The 21,573-nt window shown below is 38.9% G+C and overlaps 1 protein-coding gene and 1 long non-coding RNA gene across 21 annotated transcripts in view; one reads left to right on the forward strand and one right to left on the reverse strand.

Annotated features, from left to right (window-relative positions):
- Positions 1-3,336: 3,336 nt before the first annotated feature.
- LOC149131740 (uncharacterized) lies at positions 3,337-9,534 on the forward strand. The gene is made up of 2 exons (XR_016245132.1): positions 3,337-3,474; positions 9,388-9,534. It is a non-coding gene; the product is annotated as an uncharacterized LOC149131740 (long non-coding RNA).
- A 3,148-nt stretch (positions 9,535-12,682) lies between these two features.
- The window catches only part of LOC106884054 (fibronectin type-III domain-containing protein 3A), a 250,398-nt gene continuing 241,507 nt past the window's right edge, over positions 12,683-21,573 (reverse strand). For all 20 annotated transcript variants that reach the window (XM_089366370.1, XM_089366362.1, XM_052974886.2 and 17 more), the window contains 10 exons: positions 20,784-20,896; positions 20,071-20,176; positions 18,874-19,046; positions 17,726-17,917; positions 17,444-17,518; positions 16,979-17,232; positions 16,351-16,551; positions 15,350-15,516; positions 13,978-14,111; positions 12,683-13,424 (listed from right to left, as the gene is read on the reverse strand). In XM_089366370.1, coding sequence (XP_089222496.1) covers positions 13,104-13,424; positions 13,978-14,111; positions 15,350-15,516; positions 16,351-16,551; positions 16,979-17,232; positions 17,444-17,518; positions 17,726-17,917; positions 18,874-19,046; positions 20,071-20,176; positions 20,784-20,896 — 1,736 coding nt within the window. In that variant the 3' untranslated portion in view covers positions 12,683-13,103. The remainder of the gene's footprint in view (positions 13,425-13,977; positions 14,112-15,349; positions 15,517-16,350; positions 16,552-16,978; positions 17,233-17,443; positions 17,519-17,725; positions 17,918-18,873; positions 19,047-20,070; positions 20,177-20,783; positions 20,897-21,573) is intronic.

The following is a 21,573-nucleotide window of genomic DNA, read 5'->3' on the forward strand; positions in this document are numbered from 1 at the left end:
AGAACTCCCTCTCCACTTCTATAGACAGTTATCTCATAAACCCTCACCATACCCACCTATTATTTTGTTGTTGTTGTTGTTCTGCTAAATTTACAACACTTCTTACCTGAGAAATGAGTAAAATGGACCCCATTGAATTACAGGTATCTACTGTTAAGGGTGAGAAAACCTCTTCCAAATCTGTTGTCTTACCCAGAAGTGCAAATTATGAACAAAGAAAAGGGATGCTTTTGTTTGAAACCCTCACCTATCGGTTGATAGAATCTAGTCAGTTCACGTCTGATTTTCTGAGTTTTCCACAAGAAATAAGCAGCACAAGTGTTTGATTTTATCAAAGGTAGTGAGATATTTCTATGATTTCAGCAATATCTAGTGATATCAAATAACCTTGCGATATCGGCAGAATTTATCTGATATGAATATATCTTGTAATATCATGATATTTAGGGATATCAGGGGTGTGTAAAGTTATTTGCTGTAGTGAGTGATATCAGCTCTGTCAACAACGATGTGTGATATCAGCTATTTATGATGCTAGTGATATCAGTTTTCAATATGATAGCAAATGATATCCCTCACTCTACAGCAGCTTGTGATTTCAGCACTCTATACACCATGCTGATATTAACAGCTGTTCAATGAAATCAGTGATATCTAATGATAACAACTCTATGAACGATGGATAGTGATATCAGTTGTGTTAAACTCAGCTGATAATAACAGTCCCATCACTGATATCTGGTGATATAAGCTGTATCACCAATACCCAGAGATAACAGCCCTATCACTGATATCTAGTGATATCATTTGTGTCAACAATCAATAGAGATATCCAGCAGCAAATACAGATATTGACAATGCTGTGACATAAGTAATATCAAATAATATCAATAATATCTAGAATATTCTCATTCACTTTGTTATTTTGACCTTTTTAAAGAATGAACAGAAAAAAAAAGCAAAATGGAAAGCAAAGCAAGATGGTGGAGACCAAAGAAGATGAGAGGAGAGCTGTGGAGTGTTGAACGGACACACATAATGGTCAGTTTGTGTGTGTATAACAGTTTGTAATTAAGTGGTCATCTTTGAAATAAGCGGTCAGTTAATCACGTTTTTCTTCACATTCATTTGAAATAAAAATGTTTTAAACACACCATTGTTTTTGCTGTTGTTGTTGTTGTTGCTGTTTGTGAATGTCTGTAGAGTGTTCAACAAGAACAGCAGAATGCTATTGGCCTGGTGCTGTATCAATAAATTGGCAGGTTTTACTCTTGGCGATCTTTTCCTTATTATAGGAAGGGCTTGCGCCCTACTGTGCTGGTGCCACACAAAAAGTGCTCAATACACTCTGTAAAAGGGTTGGTGCCAGGAAAGGCCTCCAGCTGCCGGAACCATATCAAACAGACAAATAAAGCATGAGGTCGCTCTCAGGCTTTGCAAGCTCCTGTCAAACTGTCCAGCCCTTGCTAACATGGAAAATGGACAGTAGATGATGATGATGACGATGATGAGATGCAGTTAGTTACACCATCAAATGTTATGTGCCTTCAGAAATATATCTTCACTGTTTCTATTTACAAGTATGATAAAGAGACGATAGAAAGGAAGTCATTGGCTGATGTTATTTGGCATTGACAAGAATCTGTTACAGATGGCTGGACTTGATCAAAAAATGAAAAAGTTGTCCATAATGCACACACATTCTTCTACTTCGGCAACCATTTGTAGTTTTCATTTCTTCTTGACGTCAGCGAAAGCCCTTGCACCACCATCAATGCGAACACACTTTTCGTTGACTGAGTCCTGACTCTCAATTCAGATATTAATTGTTTCTGGTTTCTACGTCACAGAACATAAGCCTATTTCTTTCTCTCATTCCTAATTAAACGTATCGTCTACGTAGTTTAAGTGTAATTAAAATCGTAAGTAAAGTCATACGATATCACGTATACAATATGAACATGAAAGAGTTGGTATTTCTTTGTTTCTAGGTCTTCGTGAAAGTGAAAGTATTATTTTGTTCAATATAGCTATGTATTTTCCAGTTTAGAAACTGAAAACGTTTTCTTACAAAATGAAAACAATTAAGATACGAAAGTAAAACAGCTAACAGTAATGGTAATGGATAAATCAGTGTTTCTCAACACTTTTTGATCCATTAAATCTTTATTTCTAGTTTTATTCACTTGTTACTTACACCCCCAAAATTCTGGACTAGTCCACGTCCCACTGGTGACACGTGCCTCTTCTTAGAATATACTGCTGTAAAGCATCAAGTGCGGATATTATCATATCTTGTGATTATTTGATAGTTTGTGATTACATTGGTAATTAACAAAGCATGACCATTAACTAATCAAAAATATAGTGGTTAATAGATGAAAATTGGAACAGCAGCAGATACACAAGACGTTTATTTTACTGCAAAATTATGGCCTTCTTTCATGCTTCAGAATTTGTCTTGGTAACGGTGAGGATGTCAAGTTATTTAAAAACTCTGTATCTTACCAATGGATACCATTGGAGATGTATCACAAGAATTAGTTGCCAGATTTTGTCAATGTGAATAGAAACATTTTCTTCAAGACGAGCTATATTTTCTACAAGACAACAAACTTGTTTATTATTGGCGAATGTGACGGTAACAACGACTGAGGAAGAACTATGGTCATGGCATATCTGCATGGTATTTATATCTTTTCTTTTACTTGTTTCAAACGTTAGACTGCTGCTGCGAAGGCTTTCGTAAAACAAATTGATCCCAATATAATTTTATCTCTTTTTATCGAACCGTTAAGCTACGGGGACGTAAGCAAACCAATACCAGTTTTCAAGTGGTGGAGGTGGGGACATTCACAGACTCAACATATTTAGATACACGCTCATATAGACGACAGGCTTCTTTCAGTTTCCTTCTAGCAAATCCACTCACAAGGCTTTGGTCAGCCTGGGGCTATAGAAGAAGATACTTGGTCAAAGAGCTACACAATGGAACTGTTATGTTTAACACCATGTAGTTTAGAAGCAAGCTTCTTACCTACACAGCCACACTTACATCTGTTTTATTGAAACTCTTAAATCGATGGAGTCATTGACACCTTTTCGATTGATGAGAATACATTGAACAATTATTATTAAGAGTTTTTAGATTTGTTTATCATTTGTGAAAAAAAAAAAAAAAAAGGATTAGTAAAACTTTGACTTTTTGCCTATGAAAAGACTTTCACATTTTGACCTGGAAAACCTGCTTTACACGCAATATTCTTATGGGGTCATTGGAGTGAAGAAGTGTCGAAAAGTTCGTTTGATGCAAAAACTGAAATATCTATAGAATAGTAAATTCTCAAGTTCATCCCAAAACAAAATCTCAAAGAAGTGTTATGCTGAAGAAGAAAAAAAACGTGGGAACAATGGTGAAAACTGCAGTGTTAGCGTCCAGGTTGTCTATGCAGCTCTACGGAGGAAGTATAAAAGGTAATTATAGGAACCATCTTGATGCTGAACGAAGGAGAGACGAGATTTATGTTGAATGTTTAGTATTGCAGCAATTCCTGTATTTAAACCTCCCTTGAAATATATTTAACATGTGAGGAAACAGATAAGAGGACAAATCGAGGACAGAAGGGCTATATTGGTTGTGGGGGGGTACCTTTGTTTTAGTATTAAGTGGGACGTGGTGGCCAATTGAAAAAGGGAATAAGTTCCTGTGCGGGGGGGGGGGGATGAATAATATATTTTTTAATTTTACAAATTCATTAATATGTGATTACATTAAGTAGCGTTAATTAAAGTGTCATTATGCTTTAATTAACGAGGTAGTAGTTATATTACCCTTAAGGTAATTTATCTGGATTTTCCTAGTTTGGTCTTGGTTTCATTTCAAATTTCAGTGTCGGCGACAATTCCTCCCTCTTTCTATATACCATGTTTCACCAGCTAGAAATGGCAACTAAATGACTCTCAAATCCCGTTTTATTGTCTTAAAAAATTAAGAATGTGGATAATGTCGTCCTAGGTAAACGATGTCTCGCGAAGGTAAAAAAAAAATACGCACACCCGGTGGGAAACGGGTGGTGTGCGTATTCTTTACTTCCGCCACCATGTCTACGGAAAAGACTGGATGGTCACCACTGGCATGTCTTTAACTCGGTGATTGAAATAAGTTTCAAAAATTAGATGCACGTTAAGTCATAGGGGTGGTTGCTTGTCCAAAGTATCTCGCAATTGTATCAAATCCGGAACCACGTGGTTGTGTAGTCACTATCCCACGTGCACCCAAACCTACATGTGCTGTTCAAAGACATTGGCAACAGCAACATTGGTCTCTACGATATTTAGACGTATGGAATTACTGCTTGTATGAAGACAGCCGACCATATTATGGAATTTGTAAACTACAGACTTCAGGTAAGATTTCGTGTGAATATTTTTCTATAAATATTAAAACATTATTGCATTTGGACCGAGTTTTTTTTCATTCGCAGAATGTCCACTCCCCAATTTAGTTTCTTCATAACCGTCTGAAAAATGAATATTTTTTAATGAAATTTTCTACAAGTACGTTTCAGAACGTGTAGATTAACATTATACAGAAATTTTGGTGTGAATTTTTTTTTTTTTTTTTGGAGTAGGATAAGAGGCGTTTCCGATAATCCACACATCTCGACTATGTCTAACTTGAATTTTCAAAGTAATTTCACTTATTTTTCTTTAATTGCATGGTGCAAAAATTTATAGGGAACAGAGCCACTCCAACAGATCGTTAAGGAACTATAGAGAATATTTTGAGCTTCATTAATTTCATATCGTGCCATTTTTTTCCCTGGTTCTCTTTTAGTCGATCTAGATATTTTAAATTTTTTGTTGCATTTTCTTCCGAAGAAGTGAAAGGGTCAAATTTACCTTATTTTGGCTTACTCATTTTGCCCCAGCCAAATTTGTCTTTTACGTGTCCAAATGGAATGGTGATAATTTTCTGAAATAGAATACTGTAGTTCGCTTGAAGCATTGTGTAGTATTGTTTGTAAAGAATAAAATGTCTTGAATGACAATGGACTGTAATAACTGTTGTAATTTAATCGTCCATAGTCTGAATAAACTGTTCTGTTGTTGCCGTTATCCCTCGTGTTGTATTTCTGGATTTTAATGATTAATATAGGAACTGGGGAGAGACGGCCGAGCCGTCATATCTCATCCAATTCTTATACCTTCTTCAGATATCCCTACGAATTGATGGAGTCGCTGCCATAATCGGTTTTCCATCGGCTTTTCTTTGTTTTTTTCGGAGCGTGGTCCCATGAATAGTGTTCTGAATATGTTATAGGGGTTTTTAATGCATTTAGTGAAAGTCATTTGCTTAGCTGATGTGGTTTTTGTTACTCTTTTACTTGTTTCAGTCATTTGACTGCGGCCATGCTGGAGCACCGCCTTTAGTCGAGCAAATCGACCCCAGGACTTATTCTTTGGAAGCCTAGTACTTATTCTATCGGTCTCTTTTGCCGAACCGCTAGGTGACGGGGACATAAACACACCAGCATCGGTCGCCAAGCGATGTTGGGGGGACGAACACAAACACACACACACACACACACATATATATATATATATATATATACACACACACACATATACGACGGGCTTCTTTCAGTTTCCGTCTACCAAATCCACTCACAAGGCTTTGGTCGGCCCGAGGCTATAGTAGAAGACACTTGCTCAAGATGCCACGCAGTGAGACTGAACCCGAAACCATGTGGTTGGGAAGCAAGCTACTTACCACACAGCCACGCCTGCACCTGTGTGTGTATATATGTATATATATACATATATATATATATATATATATATTTATATATATATATGTATGTATGTATGAGTCAATTCGAGGATGTTAGATCCACCAAAGATGGTAAATTCCTGCCATATATTAGCACTCAACAATATAATTATAGAAAGTTAATGAGAAATTAATTTTTCTGTCGTTTGTTAAGTATTTGTGGTGCTACACGTTGTCATATGATTATATGGTCCTAGTTGGATGGCAGGATATTGAGAGGGAGGAGAGTGTGACATTTTTCAGATCTCATTTATTAATGGTTTTTATATTCCTTTCTAAGGAATATACCTTTTTTTTTAATTTTTTTTTTATTCTGCACTCTCTTGTAACAAGTTTCTTAATTAGTCAACCATTCAAATTCATTCACTCCATTCCTCTCTGATTTTCGAACATGTAACGATCAACCTGGATAGTAAAATGTTCTAGAAATATGTATGCTTGAAACAGAGGCCTCACTCTCCAGGTGGCCCTCTTCACAGTCACTGTATGGGACAGATTACAGGTGATCCCAGCAAACGCACAGCACTTATTGTCTAATGTTATGCTGGAAATTCACATGCTTTGTCTTCTCTGCTACTGACACCAAATTCCATAACGTCTCTTGAATTTAGTTTCGCAATGCCACCTTATGCGTTTCTATGTCCCCCCCCCCTCATCTTAAAGTTGTTACTGATTTACTTTGCAAACATGACAACCTCTTTCTACTGCACTAGCTTTCATTGTTTTTCCAGTTCTTCTTTAATAATTGCCTTATCCCATAATAGCATTATTCTTCATCAAGGAGAAAAAGTAGTAGTTCGTAGAAGAAAGGTCTGGGGAATAAGCTGGGTGGGGAAGAACTTTGGAGCCAAGTTCCCTCAACTTCTGGAGTGTCATTACTGAAATGTGTAGTCAAGCATTGTCATGAAGAATGATTAGCCTTCTTCTGTTGACCAGTCTGGGCTGGAAGAGTAGCAGTTTTTCGTTCATTTTGGTAATTTCATGGAAATTTCTTTCTGTAGTTATGGTTTTTCTATGTTTTAAAAATTTATTCTTTGGAAGCCTAGTACTTATTCTATCGGTCTCTTATGCCCAACCGCTAAGTTACGGGGACGTAAACATACCGGCATTGGTTGTCAAGCGATGTTGTGGGGGGGGGGGGACAAACACGCATACATATATATATATATATATATATATATATATATATATATATATATATACATATATACGACGGGCTTCTTTCAGTTTCTGCCTACCAAATCCACTCGCAAAGCTTTGGTCGGCCCGAAGCTATAGTAGAAGACACTTGCCCAAGGTGCCACGCAGTAGGACTGAACCCGGAACCATGTGGTTGGTAAGCAAGCTACTTACCACACAGCCACTCCTACACCTATGCATGCATATATTATGAATTTGAAATATGACCGTTTCCTTGCGTATTTATTTATATGCTAAGGAGCAAATAGATTTATATACGCATGTTGTGTGCGTAGACCTCTACTTGTTTCTACTGTTATGTTACAGTATTTTGTTCAGATGTAAATGTGTCTGTTTGTCTACGTAAGCAATGTTTTATTTTCTCTTACATCAATTAGTGAATATAGATTTCAAAAATCTCCACATGTGGTAGCAAATGGTTGTCAAATGAATTCTCTCAGACCTAAAATCTTCAAAATGTTTGTAATATATATATATGTGTGTGTGTGTACACACATCCAAATGTTTTTAAGTCTGTTTAATTCAAGTTCTTTGCTATGAAGCTGTAGGCTCTCATTATTATTATTATTATACAGTGATGTCTTCAGACTCCTAATTTTGATTGTTATAGTCATGACATTATGGCCACTGTATCTTCTGGCCTTTAGAGACTGTTCTCATCCTTTGTACTTACCTGGAATATTCTCCTACTTGTGATGTCACTTACTCAACTTGAACCAATATATATATGTGTGTGTGTGTGTATATACACCATGCTACCTGTATAAAGAAGAGTAGTATATGACTTGTCCACATTCAGTACCCCCCCCCCGACTTTGCCAGCCATCATTCTGTCCTTACTGTTGCCTATAATTATTGCTATCTTTCATCCTCTTCCTCTCACTTTCTGTTGGTAGACATTGCTCGCTCTCTCACTTGTATTAGTCCCTCCCCCATCAGCCTGTCCTCCAATTACAACCAAGTAGCAACCTATCACTGTCTCTCTCCCACTCCTCCCTTTTGCTGAGTTTCTCCAGGAATTTATGTATTTGGTCGCATTTTTCTTGACTGTATGGAGACAATATAGAGAGGACTCATTACTTTTGCATGATACTAAATAACCTCACTGGTGCCATGATAAAATGCACCATCTACTATGAAATTCCTGCATACCAACCAGGGCCATTTTCCTGAAAGGAGTAGAGTCCTGTCTGTTTTCCTGCTTGCAAGAACTTCGGTCTTTGCTATGCTAACTTTGAGGCCCTTAATTCCAGGGTTTGCTTTCATACCTGGAATTTCTTTTCTAATTCTATTACAGATTCTGCTCTGAGAACAAGATCGTCTGTATCCCAGGGGCAATTAGTCTTAAAATCCTCTTTTATGATGAATTGGAGGGGACTGAGAACTAAGCCTTACTGAGCTCACGCCTGTATCTGTTGCCGACTCTCATCTCACTGATAGTACCCTTGTACAGCTCTCACCAGCCGTTCATCTCTAGCCAACTTCCCCAGAGACCCAGATTCATAAATACCAAACGAATGGTTTACTTTTAGCTAAATATTTCTCCAGCAATTGTCTTACTGTCAGTTGTTCTTCTTCTTTCTGGCACAAAACCAAACGGCATCTGAATTATCTTCTTAATTAAGTGACATTGTTTTCCGCAACTGTCATCACAGGGTCCAGCAATTTGATAACTCAGTAATTACTTTACTCCAAGGCATCCCCTTTAGCCTTGTAGCATAACTATAATGTTACTACACCAGTCATCGGGTATGACTCCTTCTTGGACAACCTGATTTACTATACAGGTGACTAGGCTGTATTCTATTCTTTACATTTGATGGATATTTGTCCTTCAAAACAAGATGAGGACAAATATCCGTCAAATGTAAATAATTCCCTATCTCTTAAATATAGAACTGTATTATCTAATTGGTACGGAGCCGACATTAGACTTCAATGGAGACATATAGAGAAACTCCATCAAAAATTAGCTCGTCTTTCAAACCATCTAACTTTCCTGTGCAGATGTAGAGATTCAAAGCTAATATCACCTGGCTTGGATATAATGACACCAGTGGATTCATAGAAAGCTCAAAGAGTGGTGGAAAAGGCAGGACAAATATCTATCAAATGTAAATAATTCCTCATCTCTTAAATATAGAACTGTGTATTCTATTCTGTCAAATATTTTAAGCAACTTGATAGTTTGATGAACCAAGATCTTTCCCTACTGTCATATCCTTAATTGCTTTGTTTATCATATTTCTGTCAGCTAGGGAAGCTGGCCCTTCTCTTGCATCCATGTTGGGAAGACCCTCTTTCTCCCATGCACTTTCCACTTTTAATAGCCTTTCATACCTCTTTCTTTTCAGAATCAATAACTGCAAACGTACCCTCATCCATCTATATACACTTCTCATTCGCACCATCTTGATTTTCTGGTGCAGTCTTGTTTCCTGGAATATTTCCTGCCTCTCATCCTCGTTTTCTACAACATTGGTAAACCTCTTCCTTTTTTTTTTTTTGTTTTTTGGCAATGTTTAACCTCTTTACCTCTGTCCACTTCACTGGATTGTTAGAGATCATTACTTTGTGATAACGAAGTTGATTGAATAATTGGTTGAAACTAAAGTTGACGAAGGAATGGCAGTGTGGTTAAGGAGCCCACTTTACAACCACATGCTTTCTGGTTCAGTCCCACTGTGTGGCACCTTGGGTAAATGTCTTCTATACCCTCAGACCAACCAAAGTCCTATGAGTGGACTTGGTAGGCAGAAACTGAATGAAAGCCCATCGTGTGTGTTTGCTCCCCACCATACACTTGACAACTGTTGTTGTTTTGGTTACAACCCTGTGCAACTTAGTGGTTTGGCAAGAGAGACCAATAGAATAAGTACCAGACTTGACAAAAAAAAATTTTTTTAAAGTACTGGGGTCAATTTATTTGACCAAAAACTTTCGAGGAGGTGCCCCAGCATGGTCGCACAAAAGATAAGGCATTATTTTCATTATTAGCGACATCACTGAATGACGTCTTGAGTGAAATCAAAAACTGGTGTCCAAATTTCCAAGTTAAGGGATTGATAATACATGTGGGGGGTGGTGGTGAAATACGAGACATGGGGGATAGAAAGAGGAAGGGGAGGAATTTCCAATGGGTGTGGGGAATTGCGTGTGTGTGTGTGTGCTGTAATAGGTTTGTTAATGTATTTATATATGCGTAGTTATATAGACTAATTTGTATCTACATAGATTTAAGTACATTAGTAGACATACATGGGAATGTTTAAACACGTATAAACACATGCAAGCCTATTATATATATAAACGCAAACACTCACACACATAAACAGCCATCCTCTGTAGCACTCCCTAGTATACCAACATGTTACTCACAACCCATACACACACACTCCTCACACATGCAATGGCCATTTTTGCACTCTCCTACCTTCCAAATCCACATTCTCTGTCTCTTTCTAACTTCCAGTCAATTAATTTCTCAGTCATGTAACAACAAACCTGCTTTTCTCTGGACCCTCTGCTCGTTTCTCTCTGAACTTCCTCCGCTTTCCTACGAAGAGCCATGCTTGAAATGTTGTTTCTAATCCTATTTTGCCATCTGAAACATTCAGTGGGTGTTGATCTAATATACAGAGGTTTAAGTGTATACAACTGGGGGATTATACTGACCACATGTAGATAAAGGTACGAGTTAGTTACCACATGCATTTATGCACAGGAAACCTACAGGGACTAGTACTTATTCTATCGGTCTCTTTTGTCGAACCGCTAAGTTACGGAGACGTAAACACACCAGCATTGGTTGTCAAGCGATGTTGGGGGGGGGGGACAAACACACACACACACATACATATATACGATGGGCTTCTTTCAGTTTCCGTCTACCAAATCCACTCACAGGGCTTTGGTCGGCCTGAGGCTATAGTAGAAGACACTTGCCCAAGGTGCCACGCAGCGGGACTGAACCCGGAACCATGTGGTTGGTAAGCAAGCTACTTACCACACAGCCACTCGTATCATCATTTTGTGGCACATAGATGTTTAGAGGCTGGTTTGGCTATGTCTAGGTTCAAATTCCCCCAACAGTGTTGAGGTTTTTTTTTTTCTTTCCCAGAATAATATTAATGTTTAGATTTAGATTAAGAATGTTTGGTTTGCTGAAGAGGATTGCTCTCTTCAATGAAAAGAGAACAGAATTTAGAGATAGGCTGTTCAACCTTCTGTTAATGATTGTAAATGTGAGCAGATATCGGTAGAGGTAACTGTTTGAATTCTTTCTGACATGGCCTCAATGAATTATCCATTAGAAGCGCGTGTGTTGATATTGGCAAAAGATATTCAGTTTTTGTGGAAGTATTTCTTGTAGAGGGGACATTTAAGAGGGGTCCCTGAAGTTGGCGGGTTTATGTAGTGTGGGGAAGGTTGTTGTAAGATAAACCTTGGCAGAAACGTTAGCACGCCGGGCGAAATGCTTAGCTGTTACGTTCTGAGTTCAAATTCCGCCAAGGTCGACTTTGCCTTCCATCCTTTCGGGGGTCTATAAATTAAGTACCAGTTATGCACTGGGGTCGATGTAATCGACTTAATCCCTTTGTCTGTCCCCTCTATGTTTAGCCCCTCGTGGGCAATAAAGAAATAAGAGTTGAGGAGCTGGAGATCTTGATAGAATTAATGTTGGAAATGGGGAGAGATGTGTCTTGGGTGTGGTGAGATGAAAACTATATGGTGGATTATACCAGGTTTACACTCACATTCTCATTCACTTCAATATAATATATAGACAGAGAGAGACACGCACCACTAAACTTTCTATTTGCAACCAATCTTTACCAACCTATTGAGTTTTCTCTTTCTTGGATGTAGTTGGATAAAATACACATGGCTATATGATTAAGTTCACTTCCAAACATTTGTTTTTTCTACTATTCATCTGGGTTGACAAAAGCCTTAAGAGTGGAATTTGTATGTAGATGGAAACTGAAAAAAAGCCTATAAGCCTATCCATGTGTGTCTTGTCTTGATATTGTGCGGTAGTTGTAAACGAATGTCACCCTTTATTTCTCATCTTCACTGATAACATGTCTGACATTGGCTGCTCACGGGGGAAGAACATCTGGCCATAGAAAATCTACCTCAATGAATTCCATCCGACCCATGCAAACATGGAAAAGTGGAGGTTAAACTGATGATAATAACATATAGACATATGTATGTATATTTACATACAAGCAAAATATATATGAATGAATGGTTGTTTGTGTTTAACTCATGTCTGTCTGTGTGTGCATGTGCATATATATAAAAACCCTGCTAACGACTAAATGGTAAGCAGGTGCAACAGAACTCTTCAATGTTATTCCTGATAACCTTGGAGAAGTCCAACAACAAACGGCATCAGCTAATCTCAAAAATACAGAGCTTTAATTCATTAAGTCACTTGTACGCAATTTACATAGAATATATATTATATATATATTTTTTTTATATAGATTTGTGTATTTTCGTCTTTATAATTATTCTTTTTAAAATCTTTATTATTAATAATAATAATAATTATAATAATAATAATAGTAATATTTTCATATTGGATTTGATTTCATATATTTTTTTTTTTTCTTCTTTTTGCTTCCTTTTTCTTTTTTGTAATTTTTTTAAATCTTTTTTTTTTTCTTTTTTTTCAATATACATTATATGACAATTTGTTTGCCGGAAGTCAGTGTGGGTGGTGGTGTGTGAGTAGGGGGTGGGACTGGCTTTACAGATAAATGTGGGGTGGGCGGGAAGGGAAATGGGCAGGTCGGGTCGAGAGTAAAATGGTAATTTGACAGCAGTGAAGTCATCCGGCCGATCAGGTTGACCAATGGCTTCAGCAGCAGTAGCAGCAGCAGAGTGTCTTTAGACAGACAGAGAGAAATGACCGCCCCCCCCTCTGTCACTGTCACTGGTTGATAATGACAAGGAAGAGGGGGGAATGGTCTGTAGATCATTGATAATGGTGTATGTACCAGTCTGGTCATTTTTGGACAGAATTAAAACAGAAGAACGTCAAAGAATTGAACAGAGTTCAACCTTCTCCAGACAATATGTACTGGGTCAGCCAAGTGACCACAATGGCAAGGACTCCAAAACCGATGAGGAGGAGGAGAGATATCTGTTGGTCAGTCAAAGCTTTCGGCTTGGCCAGTTTCATCATACTTGGTGGTCGAGACTCCACTGGTTTCACGGGCTCTGGAGCTAGGGTCGCGAAAAGGCTTCCAGAACTGTAAGAGCCGGGAACATCGGGTGAACCATCAGCGCAGATTCTGATGGCAGACACACGTATTTGGTAATCACATTTTGGTGTAAGGTTCTGTACATTAAAACTAGTTTCGGTGCCTCGGTAAACCTGCAAGGAGAAAACAGAATGTCACAGAGAAGGGAAGGAGAGTTAGTTAGTTATTACTGTTCTTATTTTATTATATTAATTCATGTCCATTGTCCAAAAATTTTTCGTCACACATCTGTGACCTCTTCAGCAACACTTTTCGTTTTCATATATATACTCTTTTACTCGTTTCAGTCATTTGACTGTGGCCATGCTGGAGCACCGCCTTTAGTTGAGCAAATTGACCCCAGGACTTATTCTTTGTATCAGTTTCTTTTGCCGAACCGCTAAGTTACAGGGACGTAAACACACCAGCATCAGTTGTCTAGCAATGTTGGGGGGACAAACACAGACACACAATAAAACACATACAGGTAGAACACTGTTGATGTAGTTGACAAGTCCCCCTCCCCCATGTTTCAGGCATTCTACCTGTAGTTGAAAAAAAAAATTATATATTATAATCGTTAAAATTTCATATTTATAATAACACTTCTTCAGTTCAAGTGTCGTGGGGCATGGTACTACCACACTCCAGATGTCAAGAATATAATGCCAAAGCTAATATTCTTACCGATTTGTATTCATGTTCTCCTCTACTGATACACAGAATCTGTAATTGGTAAATGACACTATCGGCACCCATAGACTTGCAGCCTTGCCATTCCACCTGACAGCTGTTTACTGTGATTTCACTGACTTTTGGGGCTGAAAAATAAATAAATAAATAAGACATAGGGGTCATAGCACAGTATAGTTTGTACATGTATGTGTTTATATATATTTATATATATATACACACACACACACTAATATATTTGTTTATAAAATGCACATAAGCACGCACACATATATGTATTTGTGTATTAGGATATCTGTTCCGACCCCCCCCCCCACACTTTTTTTTTTAATCCTTTCACTTCTTTCGTCACTCTACTTTTCTGATTTGTTGTCAATTTAATCAATTATGGATCTGCTATTTCTTTCTCTTTACATACCCCCGTGTCCCCCGTCTAGCTCTATTCATTTTTTTTTCTCATTCATCTCTGTTTTGAGAGTGTAATGGGTGCTTTTACGTGCCACTGGCACAGGTGCCATTTGTGTGAAACCGGTATCTGCCATGACTGATCTTGCTTGGCTTGACATAATGCCAGAGGTCTCGGTCATTGCCTCCGGGAGGCCCAACACTCGGAAGGAACATGTGGGGGTGGTGTGAGCGTGAAGAGTGTGTTATCTTAGATAATTATTATAAGATGTGTGTGTGTGTGTGAGAGCAAATGTATAAGAATGTGAGTGACAGTTATTTGTTGTGTGAGCATATGTAGAGAGTGAGTACGGTTCTATATTTAAGAGATGAGGAATTATTTACATTCGACGGATATTTGTCCTTATCTTGTTTTTTGTTAACGTTTCGGCTGATATACCCTCCAACCTTCATCAGGTGTCTTGGAGAAATTTCGAACCTGAGTTCTCATTCCTAAGGTATTTTTCGATGTTATTATTATTATTCAGGTCACTGCCTGGAATCGAACTCGGAATCTTGGGGTTAGTAGCCTGCGCTCTTAACCACTACGCCATATTCCGTGAATAATAATATAGAAAAATACCTTAGGATTGAGAACCCAGGTTCGAAATTTCCCCAAGACACCTGATGAAGGCTGGAGGGTATATCAGCCGAAACGTTAACAGCAAACAAGATGAGGACAACTATCCGTCAAATGTAAAGAATGAGTATGTGCGAGTGTGTGTGTGTATATGTCTACTTCTGTATGTATTCCACATACTGTATTCAGAAGTATATCATCATCATCATCATCCTAAATAGACCCAGTCCTTGCAGTTCACGGGTTGGTAATAGGAAGGGCACTTAATCATAATCTATCCAACTCATGCCAGCATGGGAAAACATACACGGGAGAGAAAAGAAAGAAAGAGAAGTGCCTTACCTCTGAGTGGCGGTGGTGGAGCTTTGGTTGTGCTGAACTTGTAGAGGTTGGAGTATTCACCACAACCAGCATCGTTGATGGCAAAAATCCGGAAATCATAGGAAGTTAGTTCGGAGAGTCTGTTTACCTTGTAGACATGGGCTGAGCCATAGTAGACAGTCTGGAAACTGGAAAGAAACAATGGTTTGTAGAAATAAGTGTTTACTTAATTAAGGATGGCTAGTAAGTTGAAATTTCAAAGTTGTTGCCAACTTTTGCCTAACAAAATGTCTATCTATCTATCAATATATATATATACACACACACATATATACATTGGTGGACTGGGTCTAAAAATATTGGTTGCCAGGAGACTATTTATTTTTTTTTTTTTTTTTGTTAAAAGTATTCTTTTCAACTGTCTACAAACACAGCCAGGCTGAAATAATTAATGCATTCTCCCAAGAGTGAATAAAAATTTCTCAACATGAGACCCCATATATGGATTCTAATGGCCCCATTTGCCATCGGGCAAGCTAGCAGCCTGGCCAGTCTGCCACTATATATATATCTCATTAGCACATTCAGATTACTGTCAAACATAATCCTTATTTATTCCAATTGTTTTCAATCAATCCTGCCTTATCTCATATCATTGAGATTTTGATGATGTGATTGTTTATTTTTGGAATGGCATTGTAAGGTGGGTGTGAGAGGTCAGATCTGGCTGATTTGAACACCAAACAAGTAAAATGTTTGAGCTGGATAAGGGAGCTGTTTTAAATGCTAAAGGGATATGGTACTCCATAGAAAAACATTGAGTGAGCCTTCAATTTAATGTTTGTTTTATATTTAACAGCATAAGGTTATAAAAATAAAGCAAAATTGAATTTGATATAAAATCTGTCTTGACTGGGACTTCTAAGTTTATCCAGAATGGTTGAATACACAACCATGCATGGAAACCCAACACATCAATACAACAACAACATTCATAAGCGGTGGATGGTGGTGGTACTTACTGTTTATCGTCCCTGCCAATCTCCAGCTGGTACTGGATCAAATCAGGGTTGCGGCCATCACCCCACTTTAGTTTAAGGCTGTTCGGGGCTGCACTGACGCACTCGAGGGAGGGTGGTTCAGGGGGCAGGGATTTTGTTATCACCTTGATGGCAAAACTGAAGGCACCGGGCCCGATTGCATTGACAGCTTGGATTTTAATTCTGAAATAGACAAAGAAAATAGTCATGGTTTCAAATCATGGAGAAGGTAGCGACAAGAGAGGGAACAAGATGAAACGGTTGGAAGGAAGTGTAATGATAAAAGAGAAGCTATGAAAGATGGGAAAAGATAGAGGCTGTCGGTAGTGGGACATCACTTGCCTGCACACAAAGCCAGGTGACATATGCTACCTGACTTTCTGTGCAGGTAAGTGATATCTTAAAAGAAAAAGGGAGGTAGTGTGACATCAGTTACCTGTATGGGTTTTAGATGACAAGTGTTAAGGAGAGAGAGTGCTCACCTGTACAATGTTAAATGACAGGTGTCCAGGAGAGAGAGGAGAGAAAGACTGTAGTGTAACCTTACTTACCTGTGCATTATTAAGTGACAGAGAGAGAGAGAAAGGTGTGGTTGAGTGACATTACTCACCTGTACACAGTGTCAGGTGAGAGGTGTTCAAGCCTGTATTCTGTAGCATCAGTAATATTTATCAGCTGTTTGTCGCCTGTGTCTATGTTGTAGGAGAGTATCTCACTGCCATTGTTGTGGGGTTCTTCCCATTTCAACAGGGCATCCGTTGCTGTCGTCTGCACTTTGCAGTGTACCACAGCTGCAGGACTAGAAGGTTGTGTTTGGCACCGACACACTGAACTGAAAGGACCAGCCCCAGCACTATTTATGGCCTGCAACAACAACAACAACATTTTCTTTATTGCCCAAATGGGGCTAAACATAGGGGGTAGAAACAAGGACAGACAAAAGGATTAAGTTGATTACGTTGAACCCAATGTGTAACCGGGACTTATTTAATTGACCCCGAAAAGATGAAAGGCAAAGTTGCGAAAGTGTTCAACAATGTAGCCAGTTATGAACATCTCATCAAAGTGAACTTACCGAAACTTTAAAGCTATAATTGGTCGCAGGAAGAAGGTTTTTGATTTCATATTTCCGTTGGGGTCCAACATAAAGCTGCAATTGATAAAACAGATTTGTTAGTAGTAGTGTGAGGACAAGGGGACTGGTCAGTTGTTGGAGTCTTATAATGGTCAGTGTTGGACATACAAAATGCACACTACATAATCACTCGCCTATACTATAAAAAAGGAGAACTAGCAGATGTTGCGGCAGACATGAGAATATAATAAAAAGCAGGTGAGAAGGAAGAATTAGTGTTACCTGTGTGAAATCTAGATTAGTCTTCTGTTGCCATTCTAAACGGTAGTCTGTGATAGTAGCACCATTGTTGACAGGTTTTTCCCAACTAAGTTGGATACAGTGTGGAGACTTCCAGTTGACTGTCGGACACTTTGGAGCATCGGGTACACCAGGACCGCTAACAACTTCACAAGATTCAGACCAGGGTCCAGCCTAGGCAAGGCAACAGAGATTGACCGTTAAATGTTCAGACATAAAGAGAAGAAACAAAAAAATATGTAACATGAAAATATGATTTACTCATTTATATAAGTATATCGCTGTATATATATATATACTCTCGGAGTGGTTGGCGTTAGGAAGGGCATCCAGCTGTAGAAACTCGGCCAAATCAGATTGGAGCCTGGTGTAGCCATCTGGTTCACCAGTCCTCAGTCAAATCGTCCAACCCATGCTAGCATGGAAAGCGGACGTTAAACGATGATTATGATTGTATGTGCGTACATAGAAAAGCACCCACTACACTCTCGGAAGTAAACGGCTTCATTTTGCTGACTTGCTGTGTTATTTCCTAACATAGATTCGTTTCCAGGTGCTGGGAATATTGTAGAGGAAACAATGAAAATACCACTCCAGATGATTTACCGAGGAGTGATGGCCTCTTTGTCAATAAAAGAGATACTGCACTAACAAAAGTTAAGGAACCTCTGCTATAAGATGTTTATTTGAGACACTGTGGTGGCTACAAGTCAACTCTTTGGTACCAGGAGAAATAGAAGCAAATGTATGGTCATTATAGGTTTAGTATGGAGGAAATGTACGTCTATGGTCTTTATAAGTTGTGTAGAGGTGGAGGGGGGGGGGTTGGACACAATTTTCAGAGACTAATGAGGTGAACAGTTGCATAATGTTTGTTGGACAAACAGAATCAGAGAGAAAATTTCTTTAAAAAAATGACATTCTCGGGAAAGGACTGGGTTACCATGGTCAATGTCTGTATATGTGTGTGTGGGATCTGGATGAGTGTGGTGGTGGTGGTGGAGGTCTTGGTGAGAGCCATGATGGATAGGAAAAAGGGTGATAAGAGGATCCATGACTGAGTCAAGAAGTGTAAATGAAATGCCTCGGCTGAACAGCAACAAATTCTTGTGTGTAGAGTTTGTACCTACCCCAATTTTGTTTGAACACTTCACTTGGAATAGATATGGTCGTCCTGGCAGAAGGCCAGCAACCACACAGTCTGTATCCCTGCCTTTGTACACTTCTCTGGTTGTGTTGTCTGGAGACACCATTTGGACAATATATTCTGTGATAGGGGAACCTCCATCAGAGACTGGAGGACCTGCAACAAAGTACAAAACAACTTGCAATGACTGTTTCGATTTAGTTTCAGTTTAACTAGTTCAGCTTTCAGCTACTACTACTACTACGACTACTACTACTACAACCACTGATAACGGTACCTAGGGGTCGTTTAACCCCAATTCAGCCCTGACTGAATAAGCCCACCTACTTCAAATAAATAAAGGAATCATAGATGTTATTCAGTTTGCAAGACATAGCAACCAAATCTAGTAAAAATCACACAGGAGCTTCAAAAACAACTTGGTTGTTGGTTATACCATTACAGAAACACACAATATAATGGCTTTATATTCTTTGAAGAAAGTTCCCACTAAAAAAGTTCTGTAAAATTTTTGTCCTATTTAACTTTCTATTTACTGGTTTTAACAGCCCCAGACCGTCTTTAATTCATACTTCACAGTGAACTATACACTGTGGTACCTACTTACAGCTAGATAGACTGGACTGTTGACAGTTAAGTGTTTTGAGTACGGGCATTAGCGATATGAAACAATCAGTCATGAGCAGACATGTATTTTAGTTCACTGTATCATAGGGAGCTACAGTGTATGTAGTACCTATGAAAACGTCAGCTCTTTGTTGATAGTTTCCTGTCTCTAAGAGATGGTGGTAAGAAACCCTCAAGGAAGCTGAGCAGCTGAGGGTCTTCAGAGAAGACACTCCACTCGGGCAAGTGTCTCAGCCCTACTCCAAGAGGGTGTTGAGTCACATCCAGGTCAGGATTCTTTGGGTGCCCTTCTGCTGACAATTGTTAGCCACTTGGAGAGTAGAGACTTGTGCTTTCCAAGTGGCTACTTGGAGATTTCCTCTCTGTCGACTCAGCTTTCAAAGTTATACTTAAAGAATAAAATAACACTGGTTGTCATGGCAGTGGTGAAATGCCAATGCTATCACAATGGCTCAGATACTTAGACTAACAAGATTCTCATAGCAACACCAGTCCTAGACCAGCTCCGGTACTTCATATTAAAAGTCTACTGAGCATTAAAATAATTACTTACCCCATCGTAAATGTAGAGAAGTAGCTTTTGGTTTACCCTGAAGTTTGGGAGGTTGGCTTTGCCCTGGAATCACAGCTGGTGTTGTTACTGATATAGAATCTGAAAACTGCAAAAAGACAAGAATTTACATCAGAAACGATTCTGTTGTGACAATGAGAGTTTGATGACAAATAAAGTCAGCAAACTGTTAAAATATTTTCCATTTAATTACGTCGCAACACTCTCTCTCCATTGTGCCATTCTCACTCCCCTTTAATTCTTCTGAAGGGTGATGTGTCATCTACTTGCTGAGGCACCAACTGACAAGCGATCATGGGATCAGTGGCCCAGATCCTTTTACAGGTCATGTGACCACCTCTACACCAAAAGAAATTATGCTGAGGATCTCTATGCAGTTGCTTGATCTACAAGACATAGCAGTAGAACTGTCCTCAAACCATACTGTACCATCAGGGATCAATTCATTCAGGGACTATCTGTGGCAAACAAGTAAGGTTGGTTCCCATCATAAATGTTCTTTGGATATCAGTGAAGTCCAAAGGGAGTCTGATCTCATCACACAGGCTTTTCTCACAGAGCAAAGGATCGTAAATAAGACCTTCTTGAACTGGAAGGGTCTTTTTTTTAATCCCCAACTAAGTATCAAAGCAAATGAATTGTATTTCATACTCCCAACTCAAAAGGTTCCAATATTTTAGGGGTCATATACTTACATCACTTTTACCTCCTGGTCCCGAACACGCTACGTGGACATTGTATGTACTTCCAGGGATCAAACCGTCACAGGAACATTCCAGTTCAGCCCCGTTATAAATATTTCGGAAACCTGCAAAAAGAAAGATAGTTCTAGCTTTAGAATGAAAAAAGGGGGCAGCAAAGGGTTACATCAAGTGTTTGGGGGGGGGGGGTAGCTTGTTCATGGGGTTTATCTGTGCAGTAGTGGACTGATTGTAGAAGTGGTGGTAGTGGGGATGGTGGCTTTATTGTATCAATGAAAGTGGATCACAGCGGTGGTAGTAGTGATGGTTGTGGTGGTGGTAGTAGTATTTATTTATACTACTGCTACGACTAGTAGTAGCAGTAGTAGTGTTCTAAGCTGTTTGTTTGCTATCTATTTTACATGACCATTGCTAGGACACTCACTGGTGAGCAGTTTTAGACAGACTGGACATAGACAAGTGTGTGTGTGTATAATTACATTAGTGGTCGTTAAGCACCTGGCTGTCTTCGTTTATATTGAATCAGGGAAGTCTTGTCGAAAAAGCTGTTGTTGTTGTTGATGTTGTTTCTCAAGTGACCGCTGCAGGCTAGAAGAAACCAGGCCAGACTATAATGTTGGTCACCAGCCGATGCTAAGATATATTGGTCAAATTTCTAGAACTTTCCACTGCACAATTCTAACATGTCTTCTTCTGTCTTTGATATCCAAGTGTGGGGAAGGTGTGACGGAAAGAAACTCACCATAGCAACCAAGCTCCCACCACCACCACCACACACTTCTTT

The sequence above is a fragment of the Octopus bimaculoides genome, chromosome 19, assembly GCF_046866305.1.
Source record: "Octopus bimaculoides isolate indiv1 chromosome 19, ASM4686630v1, whole genome shotgun sequence".
Classification (NCBI taxonomy): Eukaryota; Metazoa; Mollusca; class Cephalopoda; order Octopoda; family Octopodidae; genus Octopus; species Octopus bimaculoides.